Source organism: Vanessa cardui, chromosome 28, assembly GCF_905220365.1.
Source record: "Vanessa cardui chromosome 28, ilVanCard2.1, whole genome shotgun sequence".
Classification (NCBI taxonomy): Eukaryota; Metazoa; Arthropoda; class Insecta; order Lepidoptera; family Nymphalidae; genus Vanessa; species Vanessa cardui.
In genome coordinates, this window is record NC_061150.1 from 1,636,035 (window position 1) to 1,663,550 (window position 27,516).

Consider the following 27,516-nt stretch of genomic DNA (forward strand, 5'->3'; position numbering starts at 1 on the left):
TATATTCAAGGATATACACAGTAACAGCCTGTAAATTTTCCACTACTGGTATAAAGCCTCCTCTTCCATTAAGGAGAGGGTTTGGAACATATTTAACCACGCTGTTCCAATGCGTGTTGATGGAATGCACATGTGGCAGAATTTTGATGAAATTAGACACATGCAGATTTCTTCACGATATTTTCCTTCACCGTCGAGCACGAAATGAAATATAAACACAAATTAAGTACATATATATAGTGGTGCTTGCCTGGGTTTGAACCCACAATCATTGGTTAAGATGCATGCGTTCTAACCACTGGGCCATCTCCGCTGAAAGGAACATACTCAAAGGATATACATACAAAAATGATATGGCTTATCGGCTTCATTAGACAACTAGACAAAAAAATAGAGTATTTTTCGTTAACTTAACCAATTTTGATGCAATCGCAGAATTTATTTGTGATGCGACGGTGTTAATATATAAATACCAAAATATCTTTTCATTTTAGACTGCCACACAACTCACTAGAGTTTCATCACAATGGGATTGATGTTATTTAACATATAGAGGATAAACATATATACACATACATATATCACTGCCCTGAAGTGCTTTATAACACAGAAATATGTACATAATGAGTAATACTTACATAATCATTATTGTATAATACCTAGTACCTAGTTATCACCTACGGGTTTGTTGCTAGGCATAATAACCTAGCCTAGGTCCCTTGGAGTTAAAACTTGCTTTGTATCAAATTTCATCATATTCGGTTCAGTTGGGAAAGAGCAACATACAGATCGACACTAAGACTTGTATTTCTTATATTAGTATATATAAGTATACACAATTGTCCTAGTAGTGTACGCCTAGGTACCTAGGATAAATTTATTCAAAGAGCCAGCACGCATACCTCATTATGGTAACAGATTCAAATATGGTCTATGACCGTAAGCTATTGGGTGATAAAGTTAAATGTTTACTGACTATAAGAAGAATTTACTTAGGATAAACATATACATATATTTTGGTCTGTATATGTCATGATATGTACAAATATTTATAACTAGCTGTGCGCGTTTGAATTTAACAAAAAAAAAATGTATTGTAGCCTAAGTTACTCGTTATTATATCAGTTATCTGTCACTGAAAGTCCCGTCAAAATCGGTCCAGCCGTTCCAGAGCTTAGCCGGAACAAACAGACAAAAATTGTAAAAAAATGTTGCTTTGGTATATGTACCGTGTACACATGCATTGAGTATAAAAGGGCTATTTTAGTATTACAAACAGACACTCCAATTTTATTATATGTATAAATAACTGCAAGGGTTTTTGTGATAGTTCATTAATATTCTGATATCAGGATTAGAAATGATTTTGTTCTGATAACTCTAGTTTGCATGAGAGTCTGATAAAAATGTATTATGGTATAGTACGACACAGCTTAGATGTAGCATCGGCAAAATTCGTAAAACCGATCACATTCGAATTGAGTACGCTCTCCCAAATTATCAATACCTATTTCTTATGTGAATATGATCTTTACGCAAACGTAATAACTTGTAATATCATATGACCTAATATATTCGTCAATTTGACGCGTCGATTTACACGCACTTACTTTCTCGGGTTGAACTGACGCGGGAATCTATAGCGACGAGTAGCGTCGAGTGGCGCGATAGGGAGCTGTTTCTGTTGGTTGTAAATCGGCAGTAATAGGTTTTATTGAATTTGCCGATGCTACATCTGAGTTGTGTCGTGCTATACAGCCGTAGCTTTACTGAGCTTGTGTGGCTGTAGCTTCACAATAACGGCGCTTGGTCGCGCATGTATATATGTTTGTGTGAACTGTTAATTTTATTCTGTGGCACAATAAAGTATGAGATTGTTTTTTTGGTTTTATTGCGATTTTTTTAGGGTGTATATAGCTTTTATAGTATAATAATAAAGAATTTAAAATAAATATCGTCGGAAAGTGATTAACCAAGTTTCATGATTTTTTAAATATACTTATATATAATTAATTGAAATAATAATATTTATCACTGTTTTGATTTTTAAATACGTCTTTTTAATTGAAATAACATTAATTAGTATAATAATTGACACGCTATTTAAATATGGAATTTTTAATATGATATTTTTCTAACTTTTACTGGGTTCCTTAACTTCTACTAAATAATATGAAATAGATTTTAAAAACCAGTCAAATAGCTTATAAAAAACGAACTGAATTAGTGAATAATCGTATGAATACTTACCATGAATAACCCTGATATTGGCAATAAAATCTCCATAAATACAAAAACATCCGTTGCTAGGCAACTGATTTGTTTTGTCAATACGTATTTTTGTCAATACGCTATGACGTTTATTTCGTGTAAATATATTTGAAGAGACACAAAATGAGCGGCGAAACGCTTTACGAAGCTCCAAGAAGGTACAATGTGACGAAGATGAGAGTCCACGATTATTTATACGGTGAGATATAATGATATGATATAATGATGAACAACAACAACAACAACAACAACAGCCTGTAAATTTCCCATTACTGGGCTTAGGCCTCCTCCCTTTGAGGAGAAGGTTTGGAACATATTCGACCACGCTGTTTCAATGCGGGTTTGTGGAATGCACGTGTGGCAGAATTTCTATGAAATTTGTGACATGCAGTTTTCCTCACGATGTTTTCCTACACCGTTGAGCACGAGATGAATTTTAAAGACAAATTAAGCACATGAATCAGCGGTGCTTGCCTGGGTTTGAACCCGCAATCATCGGTTAAGATGCACGCGTTCTAACCACTGGGCCATCTCGATGATGATTCAGATAAACATCAGTTTAGGTACTATTGTGAATGCAAGTGATACTACGACTAACTAAATAAAGCCAATAATTACTCAAAAATATGTTTATTTTATCCTGAATTTCTTAGTTAAGTCGGCCGGATATCTACCCGAATAGTAGCTGTCCGTATTCGGCCGGATACCGGATAGTTACCGGATATCCGTTACATCTCTAATCGAATCAAATATTGGACGACATCACATACATTACTCTGATCCCAATGTAAGTAGCTGAAGCACTTGTGTTGTGGAAAATCAGAAGTAACGACGTCACAAACACCCAGACCCGAGACAACATGGAAAACTAATGGTAATCTACATTGACTCGGCCGGACGAACCCGGGAATTCGGAGTGATGTACCCATGAAAACCGGTGTACACCACTCGACCACGGAGGTCGTCAGATTTCCACTCAAAACTTATTCATTTGCGAACACAATTTGTAACTAACATCACCATCCCACATTGGAGCTGTGGTGATATGCTCCAAAGCGTCTCGAGAAAAGAGGCCGTAATACCTGTGGAGTTTGAACAACAACAACTGCCTGTAAATTTCCCATTACTGGGCATTAAGGTCTCCTCTCTTTGAGGAAAAAGTTTGGAACAAATTCCACCACTGTTCCAATGCCCTATTGGAATACACGTATGGCAGAATTTCTATGAAATTAGACAAATGCAGGTTTCCTCACCGCGGAGCACGAGATCAATTATGTAAAAAAATTAAGCATATGAACATTCAATACGCGTTTGCTGAGTTGAGCTGAGTTTGAACCTGCATTCATCGGTTAATATGCATGCTTTCTAACCATTGGGCTGACTGACTGACCTGACTTTCAGGCTGATTTATTAATATAACTTAAACAAGTGGCCTATTTACTAATAGGCTAAGTAGGCTGGAGCCTAGGGCGGCAGATTTAGAGGGGCGGCAAATTTAGCTCAAATTTTTTATTATCTATAAATAAATATAAATTAAAAAGAAAAACTATAATTACACATTACACATTACGTCCGTAATCCGTATACTCGTCACTATATAGCGGGTTGGAAAAATAATCTAGTAACTGACAGAATTATCACCTAGTTTATAATCACACTAATAACGGGAAAAAACCGATGTAATGAGGACGATAGAACACAAATCATAAATGTTCCAAAAAAAGTAGAGGCGGCAAAATTGAATAGCCTACTAGCGGCAGATTTGTAAACCACCCACTGACTTAAACAATTAATTTTACAGATTCTTCGTTCATCGTGTCAGGAGCGAGGGACTACGCAAGGACTGCATTCAAAGCAGCTATGGCGTCAGCTCAAGTTGTGAGTTTCATATTTATGTAACTACCCTAATCTACCCTTACCTGAGATAGAATTATCGTCTACAACCTCGGACCGATAAAAGCCAGTGTACACACTCGACCACGGAGGTCGTCAAATAAATAATAAAATTTATTTATTAATTTAGTCTTAATGAACTTTTTAAAATTTGTAAATGGTAAATTGATTATTTTATTATTTACACTTGCAGGTGATCCAGCCGGTGTACAAAACGATGTTCTCTGAACTGCGTCAGTTTCCGAGAATGCAAGTCGGTGAGTATATTTCAATACAAAGTTTGTACTGTGCACACACATTCGAAAAGTTGTTGCATAGATATGTTGAGAGAGATGCACTTGTTTGTGAATGATAGGCAGGCTAATGGAGAAACGGGTCTGTAAATTTCCCACTGCTGGGCTTAGGCCTCCTCTCACTTTGAGGTCATAGTTTGCAGCAAAATTCCACCACACTACTCCAATGAGGGTTGGTGTAAACACATGTGGCAGAATTTCGTTGAAATTAGACACATGCAGGTTTCTTCACGATGTTTTCCTTCACCGCCGAGCTCAAGAATTATTTCAATTATAAACACAAATTAAGCACATATATATATAGCGGTGCTTGCCTGGGTTTGAACCCGCAAAAATGTCTTAAGATGTACGCGTTTTCACTTCATTTATTCCGAACCGGTGGTAGCTTCACTTATTTGTAAAATGACGATTCAAAAGTGCTTGGAAAAGCCCACTTGAATAAATTATACTTTGATTTTGATTTTTGATTAATCTCGAAAGCCACAGCAAAGGGTTATTTATTTTCATACTTTCTTTGATTAATATTTTCCATAAAAAAGATCAATCAAGCTATATAATTAAGTGCTATAAAGTATATAAGAAAAGAAATATACCTAATTGTACTTATTACAATAGTGTACCATCCGAACTGTCGTCTTCCTCACCACGTGGATCGTTCGTACGGCGCCTACTTGGCAAAAGTGGACAGAACACGCACCGTGCCCGTGCCGGAGCTGGCAGGAAAGCACCGGTTTAAGTACTGTGCCGTGTATGTATGATTACTTCTCTTACACACACACACACACACACACACACACACACACACACACACACACACACACACACACACACACACACACACACACACACACACACATACAAAGTCATATAATCTGTATCTTAATCTTTACATGGTATAAAACAAAGTCGCTTTCTCTGTCCCTATGTACCTTTGTTCGCTTAAATCTTTAAAATTTAGCAACAGATTTGGATGCAGTTTTTTTTTTATATATAGAGTGATTCGAGAGGTTTTTGTATATAATAGATAGACAATATAGTTGAGTAAAACTGACAATTTTAAAAGTTTGTAATGTGATGTCGTAATTAAACAAATTCTGTAGTATATTTAGCATCAGCATTGGACCCGGGCGTAGCCGGGTGGAAAATAACTTTGTCTTTAGTTCTATCGCTCTTTCACGACCAAACCGCTGAAGCGAATTTTGATGAAATTTGGTGTGAAGCGAACGTCGCTTTCTCTGTCCCTATATCTTTAAAAATACGCAACAGATTTTTATGCGGTTTTTTTTAATAGATAGGGTGATTCGAGAAGAAGGTTGTATTAATTTTAAAAGTATTTAAAATTGCCCTACCCTATACTGTCTTCCAAACCCAATCCTCTAACCCAAGGTAGTCTGGAAGAAATGACTAATAAGCCATAAGGCCGCCTTTTGTTTCACCATTAGTTTATTAGTTTGTATATTCTGTAATCGTTTGTGATTGTAATTGAGAAAGTAATGTAAATTGAATAGATCCAGGACGGATAGCTATTTTAGATAAGAGATATACAAACAAACATTCTTCTATGTTATATATAGATGATAAATTAGACGATATTTCTATTATAGTCCAAAGAAATTATTTCCGGTGAAGAGTGCCACTCCCGACTTCCGGCCTCCGACAGGGAGGTTGACCCCGGGGCCTAAGAAGCCGAGAAATAGGGGGACGCAGAGTTTGTTTAGGTAGGTAATGTATATGTATAATAATGAGTATTTATATCTAATGTCTATTCCAACCGGACTACCCTTACAGCCCTACCACCATTACTTGGTGGTAGGGCTTTGTGCAAGCCCGTCTGGGTAGGTACCACCCACTCATCAGTTATTCTACCGCCAAATAACAGTACTCAGTATTGTTGTGTTCCGGTTTGAAGGGCGAGTGAGCCAGCGTAACTACAGGCACAAGGGACATGACATCTTAGTTCCCAAGGTTGGTGTCGCATTGACGATGTAAGGAATAGTTAATATTTCTTACAGCGTCATTGTCTATGGGTGATGGTGACCACTTACCATCAGCTGGTCCATATGCTCGTCCGCCAAACTATACTATAAAAAAACGTGGTAATAGAAAGTTTATGTGGACAGTTTTCTGACTGTGGTCCAAAAATTTTTCAGAGAATCATCAGCTCAGACAACACCGTGGCAGCCGGACGCGGTACCGGCTGGCGGCTGTGAGGATACGCCGGAAGTGATGTATTTGGATAAGTTTGAGTGGGGTGAGTTACGAATTCGTGCTATAAATTTAATTGTTGGGTGGTCTCTCAACTTCATGGATATTGTGTACAAGTCATCATCATCCTTCTGTCCTTATCCCAATTTTATTTGAGGCGGCGCAGCATGTCTCCTTCCATACTTCTCTGTCAGACGTCATCTCACAAGTAACATTCTTACTAACCATATCGTCTTTCACATAGTCCATCCATCGTTTCATTGGTCCTTTCAATAAAGTAGAATACTTAGTACAAATTTACAGGTATAAATAAAAAAATATTAATACAAGAAAACCCCAAAAAATATATTAATTATATGATAAGTGTACTATATAAGATTTGAAATTAACATGGTTATTTTTATTATTAAAGTTATTAATTACGGGATATCTACCATGTTTTTTTTTATTTTTGTTCGGTGGAGCTCGATATTTATATGAGTCTCGTGAACAAGACATTTGTAGATTCTGTCGAAATATCGATTATTAATAAGTGTACCTACAATATGTTAAAAAATGTGGTTATTTTCCTTAGGACCTGGGAGTCCGTATCGCAAGGGAGATTTACCAGCTGACTTCCACACAACAGAGATGATTAACAAGTAAGCAATTAATGTTATTGTTTTTTAAAATTTTTATCCGACGGTGCGCCATCTTGTTTTTCGTACTGTTTGGAAAAGAGTGACAATGGGAGTGAATGGCGCTCTAGTGAAGCGTCGCGGCGAGGCGGCCATCTTGAATGCGGTTACTTTCAAGCAGCGTTGCCAATGTGTGGGGAATTTCCCAATTTGCGAGGAATCGTAAGTCGATCGCGAATTGGTGTGGGGATTGTCACTATGCGGGGAAAATGAGGGGAATTTATACTTATGCGTTTTATGCCAAAACGATCGGTAATTGATTGTTTATCCGTCTTTTAGTTAGTACGAAAATTGAAATTGTAGTCGATTATTAGTTAGCATGGTAGCAAAAACACACTATACATGTAAGATAGTAACTATGACTAGTCTGATTCAACGAAAAAAAAAGGTCGTCAGTAATCACACACTTTATTATTGGGAAATGGAAAAAAAACACATGCAATAACATGTTTTTTTTTCCTTTATTTCTGTGTGGCGAATTTGTGGGAAATTGGGACGTTTTTTCCCCAATTTGGGGAATTTCGCTTAGATTTTTGGGGAATTAGGTGTCTACCCGTGACCACGAACACTGCAAAGTGCTCGAAACGTCGGGATATTTAAAAATAATTAATATACGCGATTCATCCGTTATAATTAGTTTTATTTAAAAATAGGTGAATAGGCATTGGCAACCCTGCTTTCAAGATATAATTATAATTTCCAACAATCTGTATTTTTAAATAGATTCAGTGTTTATATGTGTTTGTGTATGTTATATTTTAACATAAATCTATTTATAATTGCTGTGAATTTATCTGCTTAATTAAAACCTTACTGAACTTGGTGATCAATAGTTTTAATGTACGCCCAATTATAATTATTTATTCTGATATTGACAGTATAATGTCTATGTATCTGTTGTAAAATGACAGTAAAAGCCAAATAAACATCATTTGACAGCAAATTGACGCGTTACCATTGGTCGAGAGCTTGATTAATCTGAGATATTCATTGTGGATTGGAAAAAATGGTGTTTGAAATGTCGACGAAGCTTTTATAAAAATAAACTTTATTTCAAGTAGGCTTTTATAAGCACTTTTGAATTGGCAGACGGACTGGCAATGGCAAATGGCATATCACATACACACCTTTCATCCATAGACATTGGCGTTGTCAGAAATATTAATTCATGTCGCCCATGCTCCACTACTGCTACGACTAACCTAGGGAAGTAAGATGTTATGTCTCTTGTGTCTGTAATTATTGGCTCCCAAGCCTCCAAAGAATATCCGATGAGAGGGTGGTACCTACCCAGACGGACTTGCACAAAGCCCTACCACCACGTAAATAATAAAAAAAGATAAGTATTCAATAATTTTTAAACGTTATTTTAATTACATATATTCGACGACGTTTGTTATTTTAACGACCTCCTTGGTCGAGTGGTGTGTACACCGGTTTTTCATGGGTACGCCATTCCGAGGCCCTGGGTTCGATTCCCGGCTGAGTCAATGTAGATTATCATTAGTTATCTAGGTTGTCTTGGGTCTGGGTGCTTGTGGTACCGTCGTTACTTCTGATTTTCCATAACACAAGTGCTTTAGCTACTTATATTGGGATCAGAGTAATGTATGTGATGTTGTCCAATATTTATTTATTATTACAATAAAAGGAATTAACATATGAGCGATGAAATAATTCACATGTTTTCCTCAATCATGAAATATTTGAATGAATGAATAATGAATGAAATGATCAATGTAGGTAGTCATAAAATTTTAAAAGTTTATTTCTTTGTCAGAATGCGTCACGCCCGTAAATGGTCCGAGTTGGTGGAGAAAGGGGGATACCCTTGCTGGTTGAAGAACCGGGAGGGTATCATCACAGACATTGAAACTAAAGACTGGATATTTAGGGAGGCGGTAAGTCAAAATCAAATCAAAATAAACTTTATTCAAGTAGGCTTTTACAAGCACTTTTGAATCGTCATTTTACAATTAAGTGAAGCTGCCACCGGTTCGGAAAGTAGATTCTACGGAGAAGAACCGGCGAGAAACTCAGTAGTTACTATTTTTTAACATTTAAAAATACAAAGTCATGTTAGTTAAATACAATTATTTAAATTAATATATCCTGCTTGGAAGTCAACAGGTATTAATTACACGCTTTTTTATCATCTATTAAGATTACTTATATACTAAATATTTAACATCAGAAATCTTAAAAATATTCTGGCATGGTAAAGACAATTATGTTTACAAATATTATTATTATTAATAAAAAAAATATTCTAAAAGCCTTTACGTCAATTCATCAGCATTAAATCAGCCTTTATATCATTATAGTACAGTACGACACAACTTAGATGTAGTATCGCCAAATTCAATAAAACTGATTACTGCCGATTCACACAACAGAAGCAGCTCCCTATCGCGCCACTCGACGCCATTCGTCGCTATAGAGTCCCGCGTCAGTTCAACCCGAGACAGCGAGTGCATGTATATCGACGTGTCGAATTTGGTATAGCATACTTAATTCGGGTGTGATCGGTTTTACGAATTTTGCCGATGATACATCTGAGTCGCGTCGTGCTATATCTTTGTCTCAGTATGCAGACCCGCCGCTAGCTGTTTTGTCGCCCGCGTGCAATACCTTTTATGCCGCCCTTTTTTTTGCTGCAAAAACGCATACCACTATTCCTCTACATGAGGTGGGGGGCGGGGTGTATACCTGCTAAAAAACCAACGTTAGCGACCCACTCTGTCTTTTTGGAGGATGTTACGAAAACCTGCTAAAAAACCAACGTTAGCGACCCACTCTGTCTTTTTGGAGGATGTTACGAAATCTTTTGTGCATACTACCGTGACGTCCTAACGGTAGGCTCACCTCTGCGGAGTTCCACTTCCTAGGGAGTTCAGTACAGAAACCCTTAACCCCGGGACACTTATGGCGGGAGGAAGACATCCATAGCGAAGACCCCTTCTACTGGTCTTCTTCGGCGAAGCGGGTCAGCAGCACTGTTCCCACGGTCCCGTAAGATAAGAGCCTTGTTACAAGCATTAAGGGAGTCCAACCCAATAGGTGTATTTTCCGTCCAAGTACAGAATCAGCAAACAAATCCCATACCATTGCATCAAGGTATGAGACGAGGGGACGTTATTTCCCCCAAATTGTTTACTAATTCAATGGAGGATATGTTCAAGACGCTGAATGGTCTGAAATGGCTGAAATGGCGAATACATCTCTCACTTAAGATTTGCAGACGCTTGCTGATTCTTCTATGCGTATCGGCCTACTGATGAACTTGGATAAAACCAAGGTCATGTTCAATGAACATGTTCTTTACATCGTCGATCCCACAGTGCCTTAAGAAGAAAGTCTTCATCCAGCAGGGCCGTATTTAGGGCAGGGCAACTGGGACAACTTCCCTGGGGCCTCCACATTAGTGGGGGCCACAGTTTTCAGCAAGTTAACAAATACCGAGATATAGTCAAATTATAATAATGTTATTTTTTAATATTTTCAAAGTTACCGATACAAGTAAATAAATCATAGCTTAAGCTGATTGAAATAAAAAAAGTAATTAATTCATGATAATATAATTATTAGGTTGTTCACGCTTCTGTTTGTCTAGGGCCGTACTACTTTGTGGCCCGGGGGCCTCCAGACCTTTAAATCCGACTCTGTCAACCAGTGCGTCCTACCCGTCATGACATACGGAGCCGAAACGTGGAAACTCACGGCAAGGCCGGTCCACCAGTTTTAAGTCGCTCAGCGTGCTATGGCAAGGGCTATGCTCGGCGTTTCTCTGCGGGATCGCATCAGAAGAAATGAGGCGACCCGCCAGAGGACCAAATTCATCGACATAGCCCACCGGATTAATAAGCTGAAGTGGCAGTGGGCGGGCCATATTTGTCGCAGAACGGATAACCGTTGGGGAAAACGTGTTCTAGAGTGGAGACCGCGTCTCGGCAAACGTAGTGTAGTGGACGTCCTCGGGCACGGTGGAGTGACGACTTACGCAAGACGGCTGGTAGGAGCTGGATGCGAGTAGCCCAAGAACGATCTCAGTGACGTGCAATTGGAGAGGACTGGACATATCCAGCAGTGACCGGAAATGGGCTGGATTGGATTAGATTTATTTATTTACAATAAATAAAAAATACAATGCCATAGAGCGCACGCAGGCAAGGTGTTTGGCTTAGGAGGTCCTCCTACGTTGGCATTGATGAGCTTTAAGCTGAGTTGAGATGAGGCCCTGATCCTTCATATGTGTCTGCGCCTTAATTGCCGTCTCTTGGAGGGCGGTAGACGCTCCTCGAGGAGACCTCAGCAAGGACCGTGGATTAGAAGGCCCTCCGTTTTAGTTAGAGAAACTATCAAGACCAGCATCTCGATTCGATCCACCGTGAGCGACACTCCGACCTTAGGGCCGCCATCTGAAAGGTTCGCCCCGTCACCGTGACACAACACACCCATCCCGGGCGAGGTCGGTGCCCGCAGGAGCCAGTCAAACCAACTTCTAACGCCGGACAAGTCGTCCATCGCCCCCTCCCAAAGGATCACCTGATCCTGGAGGTATGCCCCAACGGCCTTTTGAGGAAGGCAACTCGTGATATCGAAATGGTCCTATGGTCTCGAAAGGATGACGGCGAGCTTGAAGTCTAGCGAATATCTGCTGATGTTAAGTAAAAATATAAAGTATAAAACGCCAAAGTGTATAAATGTAAAATATAAAAAAGGCATGGGCCTATGAGCCCGTCGATGCCGTAAATTAAATTAAGAAAAAAAGAAAGGAAGACTACTGAAGTCGTTCGCCACGTCCGGTGATACCGTTAGGACTACGTTCCCTTTGACCACCGCCTCCATTGCCCGGGTCTTCAGGGTGTTTTAGGGCATCGATGGTTGAATGACCCGCCCGGAAATAGCTCCCCGATCAATCGCAGGAGATCTGGCAGTAGTTATTCCGTAACAGGAGCGCCGTATGTTCGGAGCTTCCCTCGCAAACCACGATAGGGGCGCCCCTTTGCTCTCTGTTTACTTAACGCCTTTTCTAACTCTTTTTTCAACTGACGATGTGCAGCCCACAGGTGTACCTCTAAGTTTGCGTTGAGCACGTTGCGCCTGCGACAGTGAACGTATGCCCTCCGCGCCCGGTTTAACGGTGCCCGTAGCTCTGATATTTCGAGCGACCACCAATATAACTTACGGCGTGATACCCTTCAAGCCGCCCTACGACAACGCCCTACTAAAAGTAACGGATACCTAATCTACCAATTGATAAGGAAGCTAAAGGGGATTCTCCTAACTTCGACAGTATTGTTTTTCATAGTATAACAGACGACGGACTTTTAATTTTATTGAGTGCGATATTTTTCGATGCTTTGAATAATTTATTTTACTTAAGGATTTGTGGGAATTATAATAATGACTTGAATTAGGTACGTGATGTATTGCTCAATTTGCCGCCCCCTGGACGTGCCGCCCGCGTGCAGTGCACGCGTCGCACCCCCGCTTACGGCGGCCCTGTCAGTATGGGGCACTCTGAGGCTAAGCCGCCCTTGCCTAAGAATAATAATAATAAGTGCCCATATACGAATAATTAGTTACTTCTGCTTAGGAAATCGACGAGCTCCAAGATATCCGCCTCGCTCTCCTCCATAAACTGCAGACTCAGCAGCGTAAAAAGACTACGAACCGCACCGTGACTAAGCTCGCAAAGCTCTGGGCTGCCAAGAAGACCGACATGGAGAGGAAGGTTGACAACATCCGGCGGAAGAGGGACAGAGGTAGGGAACGGAATTGGTATTATTCAACCTAACAGCTGAGATCGCCCAGCGGTTAGAACGTGTGCATCTTAACCGATGATTACGCATTCAAACCCAGGCAAGCACTATATATATATGTGCTTAATTTGTGTTTATAATTCATTTCGTGCTCGGCGGTGAAGGTAAACATCGTTAGGAAACCTGCATGTGTCTAATTTCATCGAAATTCTGCCACATGTGCATTCCACTAACCTGCATTAGTACAGAGTGAGTACAGTTGTGGTGGGATCGAAGATGGATGATGTAAGTTAGTAAAATTGTCCTCTGGTTTCCCAGAACTTCGCAAATTGACGACCCTGCACAACTGTGGGGGTCGGATGGGGCTGGTGCAGGAGATGCGCGCGGCGCGGGGCGGCGGCAGCGCCACGGACGCGGCGCAGGACCCCGCGTCCGACCTGCGCGCCCCGCGAGCGCGCCACGGGTACCAGGCGCGCAGGCGACACGCGGAGATCTCCTACGATCCCAACTTGCTCTGTGAGTGACTGAATGTTTAAACGTGTTGTGTATTTGAACTATTTTAATGAAATCGTAACAAAATCTCAATATTACGTGATGACACACATTCATCTTACAAAAAAAGTTTTGTTTTGGTAACTTGCAAATAGTCATATCAACTTCTAGGAGGCAGTTATACAACAATTTTAATCAAATTAAATATTGGACGAAATCAGATACATTACTCTGATCCCAATGTGAGTAGCTGAAGCACTTGTGTTATGGATAATCAGAAGTAACGACGTCACAAACACCCAGACCCAAGAAAACATAGAAAACTAATGAACTTTTTCTATATCGACTCGGCCGAATGAACCCGGGACCTCGGATCGGCGTACTCAAGAAAAACAGTGTACACACTACTCGACGAGGTCGTCATGTAATATGTCCAAAAATAGTTTTCCATCCGTCCACTGCTGGACATAGGCCTCTTCAAGTGTACGCCACTGAGATCGTTCTTGGGCTACTCGCATCCAGCTCCTGCCAGCCGCCTTGCGTAAGTCGTCACACCACCGTGCCCGAGGACGTCCTACAAGAGACGTTCTAGAGTGGAGACCGCGTCCTTTGCCGAGACGCGGTCTCCACTCTAGAACACGTTTCCCCCAACGGTTATCGGTTCTGCGACAACTAGTTTTGTTTTTCCCAATTTAAGCTCTAGAAGACCACGAACAGTTATCAGCGCCCCCGGTGTGGCTGCAGAGGTGCGGTCAGAATCTCGCCCTGACCTGTTCCGGCCACCACATACAACGGGACCCGACGCAGCTCTGCGAAAGGGAAACCAAGTGGAGCGAACAGTTCCTGGAAAACTTGCACAACGATCTGAAAAGTAATTAATCTATACATATAATAAAATTGGTGTCTGTTTGTAATATTAAAATAGTCTTTTTTACTCAATGCATAGGTGTATACACGGCACATATACCAAAATAACATTTTTTACAATTTTTGTCTGTCTGTCTGTTTGTTCCGGCTCATCTCTGGAACGGCTAGATCGATTTTGACGGGACTGTCACTGGTAGATAACTAATATAATAAGGAGTAACCTAAGCTATAATATTATGGGTTAGCCATAAGGGATAGACATATACCATGCTGGGTTTTTTAGTAAACATTTTGAAAGTGTACAATACTGTTACTACACTAACTAATACTGTACATTGTTTTGATCTATCTCGTAGGGTTCAGGCAGCGTTTGCAATTTAAGGGCAAAAAGATGTGTTTACGACATCACATTGGAAACATCTAAAATTATCAAACAAAATAAACTTTATTCAAGTGGCCTTTACAAACACTTTTGAATCGTCATTTAACAATTAAGTGAAGCTACCACCGGTTCGGAAAGTAGATTTTACCGAGAAGAACCGGCATACTCTACTATATCGTCCATGTATTATATACAAAAACCGTCCTCTCGAATCACTCTACCTATTAAAATTAACCGAATCAAAATCTGTTGCGTAGTTTTAAAGATCTAAGCATACATAGGGACAGACAGCGGTAAGCGACTTTGTTTTACTCATAGTAATGCAGTGACGCTCTTGACTAATATATCTATACTGGTAGTCGCCCGCGGTTAGCTCGCGTTTTAGGGTATTGGTTGTCACGTGTTAAGCAAAAAACTAATCTAGGTCCTTTCTTGGAGTTCAAGTTTGCTTCATAACAGATTTCATCAAATTTGGTTCAGCGGTTTGGTCGTGAAAGAGCTACAAACAGACAGACAGTACATTCATATATATGTACAGTCGGAGTAGGACAAGGTTCGTCACCTTAAGATCTATTATCGTGTGCTCAGTGTGAGCGATAATCTGCTTCACCGATCGAGAGTGACGTATTGCGTCGCAATGATTCGATGCTTAGATCCAAAAGGTACTAAGAGCTTAAGACTTGATAAAGGAATGTATTTGAAAACTGACGAAGGTTTTCTTACTCTGACATTTAAAATAACTCCATATGTCATCCAGAGGCGCGTCTCGGAGCGGCTATATCGTCTGCGGGCCCTCTGAGAGTGCTCAAGCCTCGTCGGCTCGTCGAGACTCCGAGGCCCCCGACTCCTGAAATGGAGGAAGTCCCCGAGGAAGACGAGGCATCTCACCAAGCGGCGCTAACGTTGCAGCGTGTTCTAAGAGGACGCGCTGTGCAGATTTTGGTAAGATTGGCAAATATGAATTTAAAGAAACTTGTTTGCTGTTACTTTATTTTTACTTTACAGTTTTGACCTTCAGACTTCAGATTCCTACTGCGTATTATATAGAGATCCTAACAGGGCCTCAGAGACATATAGGAGATAGGGAGAGTGATACACAAATCAATGATGCATTATAATTATAATGACTATCTCGTAGATGTTCGAAGGACGTACCAGGGCAGCAGAACTGACTGAAGAGTTGAAGACTACGCACGGTCTGCAGAAAGAGGACCGCTCTCGTATCGCCAAAGAAGAGTCAAGGGCAAGGGACTACCAAGCTGTACGCTCTGAGGCAGAGCAAAAGGTAAGAAGTTATTGCTGGGTTGATGTTGAGGATTATGAAAGACACTAATTGGTTCATGATGTATTAACGAGACGGTACAATTATACGGACTGTGATGCACTGTCTTACATATGCAATGTTTCGACTTTTATACATGATATATGCCAAAGAATATGCGATACACAGATGTGAAATATTTTAGTCATAGAATATGTAACTTTACTAACTGTTTACTTTAATACCTATTTGCATATACGGCACAAAGTCTTGGTGTACTAGGAGAACATAACACTTGAAGCATTTTGCAACAAACTATCGAGTAACAACGGAATTTCGAAATTTTGTGCTTTATGGAATTTAAATTTCGAACTGGTTGTAACTTTACATGTCATTTGTCTATTTCAATCAGACAAGGAAAAATAAAGCCTTAGTTTTACGTATGCCACGTGATTTGCTAATAACTCGGCTATATTGAGAACAACTAAGAGTTTATAATTGGTATATCTTCATTACATAGTATAAAACAAAGTCGCTCACCGCTGTCTATGTATGCTTAGATATTTAAAATTACGCAACGAATTTTGATGTGGTTTTTTTTTAACTAGGTATATTGTTCAAGTATTATATACAAAAACCTTCCTTCCGAATCACTATATATTTAAAAAAAAAACGCATCAAAATCCTTTGCGTAATTTTAAAGATCTAAGCATAGGTACATAGGGACAGACAGCGGTGAGCGACTTTGATATATATATAGATGCAATACATAACCTATAAGTTGATTTCATACAAATCACACATATTGACTCAAAAAAGATAAATAAAAAATATGACAAAAGAATGTAAAATTATAAATTCTAGCAACACTATATTTGTGTTTTAAATATTTTTGGTACATTTACGTCACAAATTAGACCCCAGTTTTTCACCCCCACCGAACGAAATGTCTTTAACCAGGAGGAAGCAATAAGTGCCTTAGTGGAGGAGTTGTGTGGAGGCGCTGTGTCAGCGGCTCTGGACTTCTTGGAGAAGGAGCTGAGGAGGCTGAAAGAGGAGAGGAGACAGCACGCCTTTATATTGATTGCGCGTGAGTTGATTTATGCAAAACAAATGTACCGACTGCAAAATAATTAATATTCATCAGATATTCTATAGTTGCACTGCGGGTTTGAAGGGTGAGTGAGCCAGTGTAACTACAGGCATAAGGGATATAAAATCTTAGTTCCCAAGGTTGGTGCCATTGTCTATAGGTGATGATGACCACTTACAATAAGTTGGCCCATATGCTCGTCCGCCAAAAAAAGCCCATTTCCGGCCACTGCTGGACATAGACTTCAATTGCACGCCATTGTGATCGTTCTTGGGCTACTCGCATCCAGCTCCTGCCCAGACATCTTGCGTAAATCGTCAATTGTTTCATAACGATTAAATTATTGATAATTAATTATTCTTTTAATATTGACAAATTACCAGTAAATGATTAACTTTTTCATCATGCATATGGGGGTTAAAATTATTGCAAATAGTCACCCCTATCACCTCCTTATGGGGATACGTTGAATTACCAATAACCCTTTATAAACATAAAAAGTGATTTAAATAAAACTATTTATAACGGATGAATCGCGTATATTAATTATTTTTAAACATCCCGACGTTTCGAGCACTTTGCAGTGTTCGTGGTCACGGGCAGACTAAGATGACATTTGTCTATTTGAAGAACAAAGGAAATATTATTAACAACTACCACAAATGTCATCTTAGTCTGCCCGTGACCACGAACACTGCAAAGTGCTCGAAACGTCGGGATGTTTAAAAATAATTAATATACGCGATTCATCCGTTATAAATAGTTTTATTTAAATGTGTAATCATCGCGAAAATTTAAGACAACATTATAAAAAGTGATTCCATTGGTCGGAAAGTCGGTCTGTCTAGAGATTCGGTACGCATTGGTGATCTTACCCGATCGCTCTGTACTTTTTGTGACGATCATGGCGTTTTTTACTCAGTTCGAGAGAAGTCGATGCGTGAAGCGGCTGAAGCTGGTCGGAGACAGAAGGAGGAGCACCGCAGGAGGGAGCACGACGAGATGTTCAAGCAGGTAATAATATAAAAAGGTCCAAGAACCGAAATGAGGTTTCATTTCGGTTCTCGACCTCCTTTTCTATTCGTATAATACATTGGAGCTCTTTGGGATGTTTTTAACAGAGTAGGAATACTCACTGTTACGTCGCAGTATATTTACAACAATATCATGTATATTCACAGTAACATTGATCACTTTGATAAAATTATGTACACTGTGATAATCATTGTATATGCACTAGGAGTAAGGATAAGCTTATAACGCCAAGTTTCCGACTCCGCAAAGTCAATAAATCTTTCTCGGGGCAAGGTATCCGTTTCTATGAAAAAATTCCGCAGACATTTTTTACTGTACCGTTTCGTAAATTTAAATCGTTTATAAAAAATACATTGGTAAAAAAGGCATATTATTCGATACAAGATTTTGTAGATGATATAAAAGCTTGGAATTAATACCCGTTGATTTCCAGGCAGGATACACTACATACATATATAATTGTATTTAACTAGTATAATTGTATTTTTTAAATGTTGAAAAAGAGTAACTACTGAGTTTCTTGCCGGTTCTTCTCGGTAGAATCTACTTTCCGAACCGGTGGTAGCTTCACTTCATTGTTAAATGACGATTCAAAAGTGTTTGTAAAAGCCCACTTGAATAAAATTCATTTTGATTTTGACAATTAGAGTGTCTGTTTGTAATATTAAAATAGTCCTTTTATACTCAATGCATATGTATGTATACACGGTACATATACCAAAATACAATTTTACAATTTTTGGCGTTCTGTCTGTTTGTTCCGGCTAATCTCTGGAATAGCTGGACCAATTTTGACGGGACTCTCACTGGCAGATAACTGATATAATAAGGAGTAACTTAGGCTACAATTTTTTTTTTGTTAAATTCGAGCGCGTACATGGTCGCGGGCACAGCTAGTCTACAATTAAATTTCACAGACTTGTAACTTTGCCGTGTCATAAATTCAAATCATTTGTAAAAAAATACATCGGTAAATTGGGCATATTATTCATGAGCTTATAGATAGCTTGTTGACTACCAGGCAGGATGTATTACATATGTATACGGGCGGTACGTATAGTACGACACAAATTAGATGTAACATCGGAAAATGCAATGGAATGAAAATAAAACCGATTACTGCCGATTTACACAACCAATAGAAATAGCTCTGCGACATCTAAGTTGTGTCGTACTATAGTTTATTGTATTTCCATACATATTAACGTTTTCGTTCACATCTTACCGGAAAAACGTTTTTACGCTATAGACGCTGACTATTGGTGATTCGTATTTTTTGGTTATTACGTTTGGTTTGAACTAATTAATAGGAAATTCGGATAGGTGCTGGGAGTGACCCAGGAGACAGTGGACGCCTACCTGCGGGACGTGACGCGGGAGGCTGTGGAGCTGGCTGCGGAGGAGCAGGCGGTCCAGAAGGCGCGGGCCCACGCTGACGCTATCGACCGCTCCCTCAGGGAGCACGGCTCCATGTGAGTGTGGCGAGAGACAACAACAACAGCCTGTAAATTTCCTACTGCTGAGCTCAATCCTCCTCTCCCTTTGAGGAGAAGTTCCAATGCGGATTGGTTGATTCATATGCAGCAGAATTTCGTTGAAATTAGACACATGTTTGATCACGATGTTTTCCTTCATCGCTGTGCACGTGAAGATATGATAAACACATATTAAGTACAGGAATATTGGTGCTTGCGTGGATTTGAGCTCGCAATCATCGGTTAAGCGTTCTAACCACTAGGCCATCTCGGATCTTGGCCGGGTAAACTCGCCATGCCGACTCCCGAGATGCCTCTTCACGCCTCGTTCGAAGGCACCCAGGTTATAAGAGGATTTATATACGGGCTTGTAGAACGATCGTAATCTGACAAATCGGACGCTTTAGAAGGTTCTAGAGGATCCAACCCTTTGTAAGTTTGAAAATAAGGATTTCTATGTATGTATGTATATGTTATACATATTGTCATGTTTTAGACAAAAAAGTAGCCTATGTTGGAATATCTTATATATACATATATTGGGAGACAAAATAAGGGATAATAGTAGCTTCAATCTTTAATTTCAGTTCTGTCAGTCTAAGAAGATTTATACAAACTTTTGTCCCCTATTTTATCCCCTTAGGGGTGGAATTTCTCAAAATCCTTCGTAGCAGATGCATACGTCATAAAATCTACCTGCATGCCAAATTTCAGCCCGATTCGTCCAGTGGTTTGGGCCGTGCGTTGATATATCACCATGTCAGACAGCCAGTCGCCTTTGAGTTATATATATATGCTGTCCCCTAAGAAAAATCGTTAATTTTCAACCTTATCAGGTCAACAGCGGAACAGAACGAGCTGGTGGCTGAATTGGTCCAGCAGTTCTTGCTCCCCGAAGCGCATAAAGCGGCTTCAAGGCATCGCGTTTCAGCGCTTCAAGCGACGAAACTGGAGGCGGCCAGAAGTGCCATATTTGGTCTCGTAGATGATGCTGAAGTCAGGACAGGTACTTGCGATTGGTATAGTAAGTGAGGATGTGATTACTGTGTGCTGAGCAGACTTGACCTTTATAAATAAATAATTATTGGACAACATCACATACTCTGATCCCAATGTAAGAAGCCGAAGCACTTGTGTTATGGAAAATCAGAAGTAACGACGGCGCAAACACCCAGACCCGAGACAACATAGAATCCTATGATATACGGCAGTCTAAATCCTTGGCAATCTTTAAGCATCGTTTGAGAAACTATTACTTATCCATATCCAAATAATGTATGCAAGTATGTAATAATATGTAGTTTATAATTGTGTATATATATTTTGATATATTTCTATGTGTGTATTATTGGGATGTAGTTATGTCTAGTTTATTATTATACCTTAGTATAAATACTATTATATATAATATAATATTTTCTATATCTTTTTCTTCACTTACCTGTTTTAAGCTTCTATCACCAAAGGTTGTCCGTGAGAGATCGCTATAAGCGATAAGACCGCCATTGCGCACCATGCATATACAAATGTATATCCAATATTTTATATTTTCCATATATTTCCATGTGTTGTGCAATAAAATATTTTTTTAAATAAAATAAAAAATTTACAACGACTCGGCTGGGCACTCGGGACCTCGAAATTGCATACCCATGAAAACCGGTGTACACTCGACCACGGAGGTCATCTTTAGGTAGAAAATATTAGGGTAACCCTCAAGGATAGACATTTTTTAGTTAGCCATTTTTTTTAGAGCACGTTATGAGCCACATATTTTCGTGCCAAATCACAATACTTAGTATTATTGCGGTTCGATTTGAAGGTTGAATTAGGCAGTGGAACAACATGCTCATAGAACATCTTGGTTTCTTAAATTGGTAGCGTTTGTAACAAATTAGTATTTCTAACAATGCCTAACTTTATGGGAAGTTACCTGCTAGGCTGGTTAGGCGTTCGAGTATTACGTAACGCAATTTTTGAAGATTTTTGATGACTTACGTAACGTGTTATAAGAAAGATCTCCTCTCGCTCCTGTGCAGCATCGTAACGTTTCACGAGACAACCACCCCCCCCCCCCCCCGAATTTCGTTACGTAATACTTGAACGCCCCTTTACCTATTTAAAGTATCATATCGATGACTTCTCTTCGACTAGAACCGAATGGTATATAAATAAATAAATAATATGAGACAACATCACATACATTACTCTGATCCCAATGTAAGTAGCTAAAGCACTTGTGTTATGGAAAATCAGAAGCAACGACGGTACCACAAACACTCAGACCCAAGACAACGTAGAAAACTAATGATAATCTACATTGACTCGGCCGGGAATCGAACCCGGAACCTCGGAGTGGCTTACCCATGATAACCGGTGTACACACCACTCGACCACAGAGGTCGTCAACTATTGTATGACTCTGTTTGTATGTTCAGAGATCTGCACGCGCTGCGGACGAGGTTCGGACGACTGCAAGTGTCAGGTCTGTGAAATCGACATGAGGCCGGTCGAGACGGAGGCCAGGGACGATCCTCGCTGGAAATACACGAGGCGTAAGTGGATTTACGATTGTTGTTGATGCTTTAAATATATTACTCGGTGGTATTGGTGGTGGTATTTACTCGGTGGTAGGGCTTTGTGCAAGCCCGTCTGGGTAGGTACCACCCACTCATCAGTTATTCTACCGCCAAACAACAGTACTCAGTATTGTTGTGTTCCGGTCTGAAGGGTGAGTGAGCCAGTGTGACTACAGGCACAAGGGACATAACATCTTAGTTCCCAAGGTGGGTGGCACATTGACGATGTAAGGAATAGTTAATAATTCTTACAGCGTCAATGTCTATGGGCGATGGTGACCACTTACCATCAGGTGGCCCATATGCTCGTCCGCCAACCTATACCATAAAAAAAATAATAATATTACACTGTATTTATTATGTACCCCTACCTCTTTCTATATCTGTTTTCCTCTACCTTAAGGTTGCCTGGAAGAGATCGCTGTGTTAGCGATAAGGCCGCCTCTTGTACATCTTTCATCTAACCGTCTATATGTGATTTATTTACTGGTATACAATAAAGAGCACTTTGATTTGATTGATTGATACCTGTTGACTTCCAGGCAGGATACATTAATTTAAATAATTGTATTAAGTAACATGACTGTACTTTTTTTTTAAATGTTTAAAAAGAGTAACTGCTGAGTTTCTTGCCGGTTCTTCTCGGTAGAATCTACTTTCCGAACCAATGTTAGCTTCGCTTAATTGTTATATGACGATTCAAAAGTGCTTGAAAAAGCCCACTTCAATAAAGTATATTTTGATTTTGATTTTTGATATGATGCTGTGCTTGAACTATTGTGAGCTGGTGCTCTTATAGAGAGCGAGACATTTGACCATCGACTTGGTTTCATGGGTAATAGTAACAGCCTGTAGATTTCCCACTGCTGGGCTGTTCTCTGTGGAGAAGGTTAGGAGCATATCCACTCTGCTCCAATACTTGGTGGATAGATACATATGTGGCAGAATTACATTGAGTTTCACATGCAGGTTTCCTCACGAGATGAATTATAAACACGATACAATTATCCAGTGCTGCACAGTAACTCTAAATTAATTAATTAATTCAGAGAGTTCTACTAAAGTACACTAAATTCTAGGAGTAAGGATAGGGCTGGCCTTATGTATTTGGGGTCCTTTTATATGAATGACTAGTAGCAATCTGGTACCAATCTTTGACAGAAAAACGTACACTTAAATGCAGTGAGATCGTGGACCGACTCTGACGATGTACGTAGGCACAGCAATGCAGGAGACTCCAGACCTTGGCGTCCCTTTGAGGTTTGATCTGAGCTAGGCTCTATCGTGTCCCCGATCGACGGAGGCTCTGGGTGAAGACCTGGTGATCTGTAATCTAGACCTTTAATAACTCCGACTCACAAGCTATAATCTGTTTTTCCATTAAACTTATATTGTAACGTGTATAGCACGACACGACTCAGATGTAGCATCGGCAAAATTCGTAAAACCAATCAATCACATCTGAATTAAGTACGCTATCCCAAATTATCAATATTTATTTCTTGTGTGAATATGATCTTTACACAAACGTAGTAACTTGCAGTATCACATGACCGAATATATTCGTCAATTTGACGCGTCGATTTACACGCACTCGCTGTCTCGGGTCGAACTGACGCGGGAATCTATAGCGACGAATAGCGTCGAGTGGCGCGATAGGGAGCTGTTTCTGTTGGTTGTGTGAATCGGCAGTGATAGGTTTTATTGAATTTGCCGATGCTTCATCTAAGTTTTGTCGTACTGTAACTTCTTTTGTTTATAATAAAGTATATTTATACCTTTCAAGGTCGCGAAGTTGTCACAAAATCAACCGAAGAAAGGTTCCCACCCCAACACGACCTACGTTACTTACTTGATGCTCTCGTTGACGACGGTGAGTATATTGTTCCTTATTACAATTTTTATTTAAAAGCTAATCAAACCATACACACGAAAATAGTACACGAAACTACAACTAATCTATATTTCCTATATTTATTTATTTTATAAATATGTAAGTAACTCTCTTTGTCGCTCTTTCACGACCAAACTAATGGATCGATTTTGATGAATTTGGTGTGAAGCAAAGTTGAACTTCGAGGAAGACATAGACTACCTTTTTGCCTAACACATGACAACCAATCCCATAAGCGAGCGAAGCAGTGGGCTACAACTAGTATGTAGATATATATCTATAATGTATTCTAGACCATTTCAATATTAGAGGAAATCAGTTTCGGAAAACGTCCACTGCTTGTCAGATGACTCCCCCAAGGATCTCCACAACGATTGGTCCTGCGTTAGGTCGGTGACAGATATCACCACTCCATTTTATCCTTTGAGTAAAAGTTATTTCCGCCTTACTGTGATCGCTAATTCATCTTTTCTCGCTGGAATAACGCTCTTGTGCATTTCGGCCACGTGGAATGGGATACATATCCCATGTGGGGAGCTAAAGGCGCCGGAATACCTACTAAAAACAGCAGTACCACTCTGCATTTTCAGGAGGATATCACGCAATAGCTTACACATGCTACCATGATAGCCACCTCACCTGCAAAGCATGATTATGTCATTGTCTTCCTCATAGGAAAAACGATACAAAATTGCGGCCCCTATTAGGGGCCATTCATTTATTACGTAAGACTATTTTCACTAGATTTTAACACCCCCCCCCCTATGATAAGAAAAAATAAGAATAGGCCTAACTACCCCCTCCCCCCTGACTAATATTTATTACGTTAGAATTTAAAGGAAAAAATGAATAAACGTTTGGTTTATTTTTCAAAGTAACAATCCTTTGAAATGTTTATTTGTAATTTCAAAAGTAAAGGTACGCATCTGAGCAAATCTCGGCAAGCGCGGTTTCCCGATATTTTTCAAATAATTTTAACTTGGCGCATTTTTGGATCTTACGTAAGAACTGCCGAAACTCCTTTCCACTCCCTCGTAAGAAAACATAAGACATGATCGACCCCTTCCCCACCTAGATCAACAACAACAACAACAACAGCCTGTAAATTCCCACTGCTGGGCTAAAGGCCTCCTCTCCCTTAGAGGAGAAGGTTTTGGAACATATTCCGCCACCCTAGCCACCTAGATCGCCCTACGTAAATTAATGGCCGGAGCCTCGGTAGACAAGAGTAGACATTAAAGATATTATCTTTATTATCAACAGCTGTTTGCTTATCACGACTCCAGCGTCTGGAAGAGGAGGAGGTGAGGATGTTCATATCGCGAGCCGTCCGCGAGGCGACCGAGATCACGATCGACGCAAGGGAAGCTGTGGATGAAAGTGAGTTGGAAATGTTGGAATATATTTGGTTATGGAAAGTCGTGATTGGTCATTGCTTATTCGCCTATGTTTGCCAACCGTTGGGTCCAATATGTAACTCTTTATGACATTTCAATGGAAATTGCGTATGTAGTTACGAATTTTTTGGTCAATTGTTGGGTCCAAGGTTGTAAGTATATTGTATGAGTCGATAGATGTTCCCTACTCATTTGGTTAATGCCAATGCCCAGCTATTTGGTCCATGATTTGGTGTTCCTTGTTGATGCTATTCCTTATTAATTATATTTACCAATGTTTCTCCAACTGTTTGCTTCAAAATGTTATGTCTTTTGTATCCGTTTTGTATTTTTCCTCTAATCAATTTATTGATTCATCACAACGCTTTACGGGCCGCCTAGCGATGTAAATGGTCTGATGGATCTCAAGACTGATCAGCGAAGCAGCTCCTCTCTAATCTATAAATTAATTGTAATATAATTAAATTGGAGTGTCTGTTTGCATAATTAAAATAGCCACTCTTAACTAAATGCATAGCTTATGTAGACTCAGGGTAAGAATATGTTAGTCACCTTAAGATCTATTTTCGCGTGCTCAGTATGAGCGCTAATCTGCTTTACCGATCGAGAATATATGACATTGACAGACATATTCTGACAATTCAGTAGAAGATGTCATATATAATTTAAAAATATTTTACGCTATTTTGAACCTAGTTATCATACTATGTAAGTTTCATTTAATATGCAGTTGTCAGTTTAGTGCTTTAGTTTCAAAAGGTACTAAGAGTTTACGACTTGATAAAGGAATTGATTTGAAAACTGACGAAGGTTTTCTTACTCTGACTGTACATATGATATGCATTTCCAAACACCCAAACCCTAACATTTTTTTTTTTTTTTTTTTTTTTTTTTTTTTTTTTTTAAATAAATATGAGACAACATCACATACATTACTCTGATCCCAATGTAAGTAGCTAAAGCACTTGTGTTATGGAAAATCAGAAGTAACGAAGGTACCACAAACACCCAGACCCAAGACAACATAGAAAACTTATGGTAATCTACATCGACTCGGCCGGGAATCGAACCCGGGACCTCAGAGTGGCGTACCCATGAAAACCGGTGTACACACCACTCGACCACGGAGGTCGTCAACATAGAAAATTAATGATTTTTTTTTACATAGACTCGACTTCGGAGTGTTTTACCCATGAGAACCGGTGTACTCTCTACTCGACCACGGAGGTCGTGGACTTTTGTTTTGCTATGTAGAGTTTTGTTTGCAGTTGTCTCCCTCGCGACGGGGGCCATCGAACCCACCAAGAAGTCCGATTATCACTACTACATGCGGCGCATCCGCGAAGACGCGCTGGAGAGGACCGAACCCTATAAAACAGCTCCCTGTAAGTGCACCAGGATAAGATTCTATAGCAATTATTTGTGTGAACACTGCACTATTTTATTAAGCACACTATATGAATTAAACTTCAATGCTCTTAAGAACTCACTTCATTGACTCGCATACAATATTGATATGTAAATCATTTGTACAAAACATCAGCGCAATTTAAAAGACTAGTAACGCCATCTATACATTTTTATGAGAAATAAAACTGACAATTGACACAAATGACCTATGTAGAAACAGCCAGGAGGCGATCGTTTCATTCCCAAGGTGTGCTATCAAACATAAAATCACTAATTGTATAGTACCTTTCGTTTATGTATCGATGTCTTGAGGCTGTGCTCTAGGATGGTATCTTTAGAAAAAGGTTGCGGTACCCGTTCCTGTTCTCCGTCCATTGATTTATTTTAAATTTTGAAGTTAATTACAAAGGATACATAATTTTTGTCAAATTTGGTCGATAAGATGCCATTTTTAGTTTCGTCACTATGAAGTATTTTCCAAGAAGTATAGTGATCATTAGCTAGATGATAACCGATCCGGTCGCGTT

At 39.6% G+C, this 27,516-nt stretch overlaps 1 protein-coding gene across 1 annotated transcript; it reads left to right on the forward strand.

The window, feature by feature from the left end:
• The first annotated feature begins 2,394 nt into the window (after positions 1–2,394).
• Positions 2,395–27,458, forward strand: LOC124541350 (cilia- and flagella-associated protein 91-like). The gene is made up of 22 exons (XM_047119202.1): positions 2,395–2,470; positions 4,073–4,149; positions 4,358–4,421; positions 5,073–5,205; positions 6,062–6,175; positions 6,608–6,708; positions 7,237–7,303; positions 9,120–9,240; positions 12,939–13,107; positions 13,423–13,620; positions 14,294–14,467; positions 15,603–15,787; positions 15,984–16,130; positions 17,067–17,196; positions 18,122–18,213; positions 19,558–19,706; positions 20,546–20,715; positions 22,148–22,264; positions 24,075–24,161; positions 25,446–25,562; positions 26,848–26,964; positions 27,445–27,458. The coding sequence occupies exons 1-22, from the start codon at positions 2,395–2,397 to the stop codon at positions 27,456–27,458; spliced, it is 2,619 nt and encodes an 872-aa protein (XP_046975158.1).
• Positions 27,459–27,516: the final 58 nt, after the last annotated feature.

Coding starts and splice junctions, on each gene's coding strand:
- LOC124541350 (XM_047119202.1), top strand. CDS start 2,395: ATGAGCGGCGAAACGCTTTACGAAGCTCCAAGAAGGTACAATGTGACG. Junction 14,468..15,602: donor CTTGCACAACGATCTGAAAA/GTAATTAATCTA, acceptor TATGTCATCCAG/AGGCGCGTCTCGGAGCGGCT. Junction 16,131..17,066: donor GCTCTGAGGCAGAGCAAAAG/GTAAGAAGTTAT, acceptor GTCTTTAACCAG/GAGGAAGCAATAAGTGCCTT.